A 7,678-nucleotide genomic window follows, 5' to 3' on the forward strand; every position below is an offset into this window, starting at 1 on the left:
GTTCTCTGGGGATCAGGACCCGAGGCTATGAAATGGAGTGTCTTGGAGTGGGGGTTACAGACTATGACGCTGGGATGGGTTTGGGAAGCAGGTTTTGGGGACAGGGCTATGGGGTGTCTGGAGATGAGGGTTATGGGCTATTGGGATCTGGACGGGGGTGGGTATGAGCAGCAGGTCAGGGGATTATGGGGATCAGGAGGAGGTGGGTTTGGGCAGCAGGTCAGGGGGCTACAAGGTGGGGATTGAGGTATGGTCTATAGAGATCGGGGGCGCGTTGGGCAGGAAGTCAGGGGACTATGGGTGGAAACTGGGGTTATGGGCTATGGGGATAGGGAGGAGGTGAGTTTGGGCACCAGGTCAGGGGGCTACAGGGTGGGGATGGAGATATGGTCTATGGAGATTGGGAGGGCGGGTTGGGCAGCCGGTCAGGGGACTAAGGGGGGGGGAACGGGATTGGGGTAGGTCTATGGAGATTGGGGGTTGGACAGAAGGTTGGGGGCTACGGGGTGGGGATTAGGGTACGGTCAATGGGGATCGGGAAGGGGTGGGTTTGGGCAACAGGTCACAGGGCTCTTGGGGGATGGGGACTGGAGTAGGTCTATGGGGATCGGGCCAAGGGATGGGGCATCAGGTCAGGGGACTACGGGGGGCTGGGGATCGAGGTACAGCCTATGGAGAAGGGGGGACTGGGCAGCAGGTCGGGGGTTGTGGGGTGGGGATCAGGGCAGGGACCCGCGGTCACGCCCCGCCCCGCCGTACCTGTACCAGGCCAGGCCCCGCTCGTAGCCGCGGTCGAAGAAGTGGGGCTCGGCCCCCGCGGCCCGCACGTCCGGGTGCACCCGCAGGAACTCCAGCAGCGCCCGCGTGCCGCCCTTCTTCACGCCCACGATGATGGCCTGCGGCAGCCGCTTGCTGCCCTCGCCCAGCAGCAGGGCCAGCGTGCCCGGGGGCTCCCCGCCGCCGCCCGACCCCGCGCCCCGCCCGGCCGCCTCGGGCCGCTTCCTCGGCGCCCCGCTGGGCAGCGCGGGGGAGCCCGCTCGCAGGGGCCCGGGCCGGCTGGGGCAGCGCTCGGCCAGGCAGTAGCAGGCGAACAGCGACATGAGCAGGGACAGGAGCAGCAGCAGCAGCTTCCTGGAGACGCTGCGGGGCAGAGGCTCGGGGGCGGGTGGGCCGCTCCCGGCCATGCTAGCCCGAGGGATCTGCCCGCCCCCCAGCCATGCTAGGCGGCCCCCCCGCCCCGGCAGTCAGCAGCCAGCGGGGGGGCGCGGGGCTGCCCCGGGCCGCATGGTCCCTGGAGCTGGGAGGGGGGCTCGGTTTGTGCCCCCCCCGTCTCTTAAGGGTGATGCTTCAGGGGGGCCTCATCTGCCGGCGGCTGGGCTGGAGGGGGCCCGCGGCCAAGCGATCCGGTCTGGCGAGTCGCTCCGGGAGTGGCTGCGCGCAGGTCCCGCTCCAGTGCCCGCCGGGACCCCGGGGTGGGCACGATGCAGGCAGCCCCCGGCCGGGGCGGGGGTGTCTCTGCCACCCGACGGGACGGCGCCACCAGGCTGCTCCCTTCACCGCCTCCCCCGGCAGCGCGGCCACCTGGGCTGAGCAGGAGACCCGCCTCGGGCCGGGGGCTCGCTGCTGTCCCCGCCCCGCTCGCCCTCCAGCTGCTGCCGCACGTGGAGCCGGAGCAAACTTCTCCAGTGGCAGCGAGCGGGATGCGCCCCTGAGCCGGGGGATGCGGAGCGGGGGGGGGGGGGGGGGAACAGCCCTCGCCGGTGACCCAATGGCGTGAGAGGGGCGTGGCTTGCGCTGAACGCCCCTCCCCTAAGCGCGCCTGTAGCCCGTGGGAAAATCCACGCGGGGTTTGTGGGAAAATCCACGCGGGGTTTGTATCAGTCTCCTTCTCACCCCGAGCCCCTTTCCCCAGCGCAAGCACATGCCTCTTTGCATGGAGGAAGCCCCGTTAGCATCGTAGCTGGGGATTCAAGGAATCTGGGGTCTAAAGAAAGGCCGGGGGGGCTCGGTAGAAATGATTCTAAAGCCCCCTCGCCTGCGAGAATGAACGATCTGCTTTGTACTGAATGTTGACAGCATCGGGTAGGATTTCTGAACGAAGAATTGTATCTCTGCTCCAGCATTCTATAGGAGAGCTTAAACAGAGAGTTTAGACCAGTGTTTCTCAACCTTTTTTTAATAAATTACCCCTTTTAAAAAATTAGAAGTACCCCCAGTACCTATAGTTTTCAGACACACAAAATTCTTTTCTACCATTGCAACACATTTGTTTAAACAACTTAATCGTAGCCGGGAGGGTGTAAAAAGTACAAAAATAATAAAACGCTGTAAACCTTAAAACAAAAATTCAGTTTTCTCCAAATTTCAGTCCCCTCCAGACTTCTCTTGAGAACCCCGAAGGGTACTTGTATCACTGATTGAGAAACACTGGTTTAGACAGCCTAGAGCCGGCTTGGGCACCCTTTTCAAGCCAAACTCATCAAAATTCAGAACAAATGCCCATTTGCATGACTGAAAATATACAACTTAATGTTATTGATAATTGACATGCTGATGAACAATAGCCTAAATGAAACATTGTCCTCACAGACTTTATTTAATGGGACTTCTGCTGTCACATCTTTCCACACATTTCTTTGAAGTTTACATCAGGGCTGGTCAAATTCAGGTTCATGCACACATTCAAGCTACTGTGAGTAATGACACATTTTTTCAATTTTGAATTCATTTTTCATTTTAATTTAAAAAGTTGCATGTGTTTTGGGAATGATAAAAGAACCATATTTAGATCCATACTGAGCAATATTTGGGTGCAGAGCCATAGGCTGCAGATCCCTGATCTAGAGAAAGGATCTAATCCTATTAGATGCTATAGGATTTAGATGATTTCTGTAGAACCCTATTTTAAATGATCTCCTAGAATTTCATAGGGAATTGTAAAATTCTACAGGTTAAACATTCTGTAGAAAGGTTCTCAATTCCTTCTTAAATCCCCTTTTCCAGACGGGCTTCATATCAAGACAAGACTATCCATAGCTGGCTGTATACCCATCCATCCACCTAGGTTTTCAGATAATATCCATCACCATGATTTAGGATCACAAATTTCTGATTTAGGCCCTGATCCTGCAAACATGTATGCACACAAGTATCTTTACATATAGGAAGTGATCTCACTGAAGTCAATGAGATGTGTAAAATGAGGCACCTGCATACTTTGCAGGATTCTGGTCTGGCAGGAGGAGGCAATTTATAAAGTTCTGAAACCAGATTCAGATCCAGGAGTTATTTCAATCGACCATACTTATGCTTTCAGGAGAGATTTGCATGCTTGGTCCCCCAGTTTATCATAAATATACACATATTGCTTTCAGAGTGTATTAGTCTCCTTTGAGAGTAAATAAAATGTTGAAATAGCTATCAGCTTCATGCCTGGAATGCCTGATACTAGGAGGTCCATTATTTCATTGCCTGTGGGAATGTCCTTTTAATATGAAATGTTTGTCATAGACTACAGAGTTGTTAAACACACTTGCACATGAAACACTGGACTTGGATCATTTCTTGTTAATTGGGTGCTGATCTTGCTAAGCAATTAAATTTTAGCTACTTAGAAGCGGCGCTTGTGTATTTTGAAATTATTCAATGAAGATAAAAAATTGCAATGAATATTATTTAGCTGTCTGCAGTGTGGGCTGAATTATACAAATGTGTCTGTAAATAGAAAACAGACTGCAATTCATAACAAATATTTACAAGGAATCATTTTACTAGGTCTGCTTAGAAATTTGATAACTTTTTTTTTCTTTTTTAGCAAATAAACATCTTTAATGTATGATTTTTAGCTCTAGACCCCCTCCTCATATACAGTAACCAGAGATGATTGTTTACCTAAAATCAGGGAACTATGTTATGGGCCACAGGCAAGATTTATTCAAGTATTTAGGTACTCAAAGGTACATTTAAGTGCACCTACTGGAATTTACTAACAGATTTACCTGACGTGGCTTGAGTCCTTAACTCAGTTAAGGGTTTTTTTTCTTTAAATAAAAGACTGCACATGATTTATTTAAATGATTATGTTGTTCAAAAATAGTATTACTAGTTAATTTTTATTTCGCATTTTTTAAAAAAGGATTGTTACATTTTTCTGTATTTTTTCTTGTAATTTTTTAAAATGGGAATTCCACCATGTGTGATTTTTTTCTTCATTCCTATCAACTCTTACCATTCGGTGTGTTTTAACAAAAAAAGGGCTATAGTCAATGTGATTTCCAATAACTTTTTCTTCTAGTTTTCAAGCCTCCACATTTCTCCATTTTATCTTTTTTCTGTAAGGTTTATTGAGAAGCAATCCTATTCCAAATTCATCCTTTTTTCCCCCGCTCATCTTGGTTTAATCTCTTTTAACATTTGCTCATTTACATCAGTTTTGAGGACTGTACTTGATTGTTGATTCTGTCTCTTTTTTTCTTTGGTTTTATGAGAAGGGAGCCCATTCCAGGTACCCCCCATTTTCCTGGTACAATCAAACCCTTATGTTGCTTTAAGTTATGCTCAGATGACGCTGTATACTGAATTTGGTGGTCCTAGCTCTTACTGTTTAGGAAGAGTTTTTGATCAAATAGAGAAGCCAACAAACTCTCTAAAATATATGTAGACTAAAGAGTCTGGACAAGTTAGGCACTTAATTTCAGCTAGACATCCAACTGCATCCTTAAGTCCCTACGGGCTCATCTACACTGGCCCCTTTTCCGAAAGGGGCATGCTAATTTCACAGGTCGTAATAGGGAAATCCGCGGGGGATTTAAATATCCCCCGCGGCATTTAAATAAAAATGTCCGCCGCTTTTTTCCGGCTTTTAGAAAAGCCGGAAAAGAACGTCTACACTGGCCCCGATTCTCCGGAAAAAAGCCCTTTTCCGGAGGATCTCTTATTCCTACTTTGAAGAGAAATAGGAATAAGAGAAGTAGGAATAAGAGATCCTCCGGAAAAGGGCTTTTTTCCGGAGGATCGGGGCCAGTGTAGACGTTCTTTTCCGGCTTTTCTAAAAGCCGGAAAAAAGCGGCGGACATTTTTATTTAAATGCCGCGGGGGATATTTAAATCCCCCGCGGATTTCCCTATTACGACCTGTGAAATTAGCATGCCCCTTTCGGAAAAGGGGCCAGTGTAGACGTAGCCTACATGTTTTGGTAAATGTGGCCTCCAATACAAAAGCTATAGAAGTCAGTGAACAAATTTAGCTGACTTCAGTAATATTGAAGCAGATCCTATATATCAAATCAGATCAATTTAACACAGCTTGAGTTCTTTGTCCTGGCTGCTATGTTTTTTCAGAGCAACCTACATTTTCAATATGAGTAACTGTTATTTTATAGCAGACTGAAGAAAACAAAATCAAGAAAGAACAAAGATGAAGTTCCCATGAGAGAACACATTGGCAGAGGGGGGTGTCTCAGGTGAGCATGCACAAATCCCATTGAGAGTAAAAGACATAGAACTGCAGACAGAGCTTGACACTAATTAGGGTTCAGTATTAAGTGTTGTGTTATTGATATTTTTATTCTAGATTTAGGCATTTGGGTGTAAACTGCTGAATACTATACTTTTATTAGATGAGTACAGTTTATTTTTCTATATTTGTGAATGTATGCACCTCCGCTGTTTCAGATATAATACAAAATAAATATTTTTCAGGGTAATACATATCATTTTTCAGTTTACATTCCAGAATAAGAGGTGTTTCACATTTTAGTTGCACTGAACACAGCAATATTGATACACATTTTGCCATTATGACAGAGTAATCTATATTTTTGTTCTGTGCTTTCCCCCTTTCTTTTATAGTTTATTGCTTTTTCTATTTAGCTATCGCAAGCTTTTGTATTATCAGCCATCACTATCTGCATACCTTCCACAACAGTGACTCCCCTAATTCCTTAGCAGACTTCATGGAATCTCTGCCTGTTGTCTGTGGGTTATTACAGGAAGCCTTATCTGGGGTAGGCTTCTTGAAAGGAAACACAAGAGAGTACTGGACATAGTGAGAATTATACCAGTTATTAGGAGAAAGCTTTTTTGAGTTTGGCAGGATTTATGGAAGACGGTAAGGACTCTGCATTCATCTAATCTTCCCTGGAAGTTCATTCTACAGCCAGATCACCTTGATTGATTGCTAGTGTAACCCAGGGTATATCCACATTTCTTTGTTTCACTTTCTTCTTCTCCTCATCATTTAAATTGCTCATTCATTTTTAAAGATGTGATAAATAAATGAAAAAGAAGTATACAATCCTGCAGGTGCTTGAAGGACAATTCCTGAACTGGTCACAGTATTTCCCCCAAAAGATTCCTTGTTTTCAGCTGAATTTCAGAAAACAATTTTTCCCCCTTAAACCTTACACGCAACCTTTCTTGGAGGGAAAAGGAAAGAAATGGAGGAAGTTCATCATGAAACCAATTTTAGTTCTTAGGATTTACGAGGCTTGATCTAAAGCCCATTGAAGTCAATGGGACTTAAGCATGTGCTTAAAGTTCACCCTGTGTAAGACTTTTGCTGACTCAGGAACACTGTGTTTCATCAGTAACTTTCAGAGCGCTTTTCAAGGGTGGTTGAGCACCACTGTCATCCTTTTTACGGATGGGAATTGAGGCATCGGGCAGTTACATCAGTCCTCCAAGCTAGCCTGGCAAGTCAGAGCACATCTGGGAACAGATCTCAAGACGAGTTATTCTCAGGCCTTTGTTCTTAACACTGAGCAGCAGATCCTGGCGCTAACGCTCCGCAGAGAATTCATCAGACGGCCCTGCTTGCATTCACTCACTAGTCTCCTCCACATCTCCTTTTAGAGGTCTTCAGCCATCACATACGTGGCCCCAGCCCATCTCAATGACATGACTGTAAGTGTCCGTTTGGGTGACTTTTCTGGCAGTGAGCACAGTTCTCCCATTGAAGTTAAGAGCAAGACACTTGCTGACTTCAATGGGAGGAAAAGCTGATTAGTGATTAGGGGGATCACAAATTAAAGGGGCCTGATTTGGAGGCTTCTTAATGAGGCCTGATTTGCAAGCCGTGCTGGGCGCCCGCCATCTGAGAACTGGGTCCCAGCGGAAGGGAGTCAGGTGCCTGGATGCAGGAGTCCCATTTGCCCATGTTCTCTGGCTTAAGAGGGTTTGCTCTACGCTATTTAGGCATCTGTAGGACGGCGAGTTACGGCACATTATGCCTTGGATTCACCGTGAATGGGTGGCCAATTACAGCCCCTATTGGAATTTCACTGGTTTCTTTTTTTTAACTAGCGACGCCCATAATGTCGATACGACCAGGCGTTCAACTGGAATTTGGGGGCGAGGGGCCAAGGGCGCTGGGGGCTAGCACCTCCTGACACCTCATTATAAAGCTAGAAGCCAAAGGGAGCCACGTGGTGTGAGGAAGCTGCCCCAGAAGAAAACATCCCATTGTCCCAGGGGAGGTGGGGTGATGAACAGAGGAGAGAGAGCCAGATTGATAACCAAGGGGCAGGCTGACCCTGAACCGGGCTGTGTAACAAAAGCCCCTTCATTGAGGCTGAATAGGAACAATAGCTAATGGGGATGGGCCAGCAGCAGCCTGAGGATTTGAGAGCCCAGAGAAGAGGAGTCAATGGAGGGTCCTGTTTTACCCAAATCCTCTATTG

General features: G+C 47.5%; 1 protein-coding gene across 1 annotated transcript in view; it reads right to left on the reverse strand.

Annotated features, from left to right (window-relative positions):
• The window catches only part of LOC102446034 (heparan sulfate glucosamine 3-O-sulfotransferase 3A1), a 94,729-nt gene extending 93,025 nt beyond the window's left edge, over positions 1-1,704 (reverse strand). Inside the window, exon 1 of the mRNA XM_075903519.2 lies at positions 760-1,704. Within this exon, the coding sequence (XP_075759634.2) occupies positions 760-1,184 (425 nt within the window). The 5' untranslated portion in view covers positions 1,185-1,704. The remainder of the gene's footprint in view (positions 1-759) is intronic.
• Positions 1,705-7,678: the final 5,974 nt, after the last annotated feature.

Source organism: Pelodiscus sinensis, chromosome 20, assembly GCF_052426305.1.
Source record: "Pelodiscus sinensis isolate ZL-2025 chromosome 20, ASM5242630v1, whole genome shotgun sequence".
Lineage (NCBI taxonomy): Eukaryota > Metazoa > Chordata > Testudines > Trionychidae > Pelodiscus > Pelodiscus sinensis.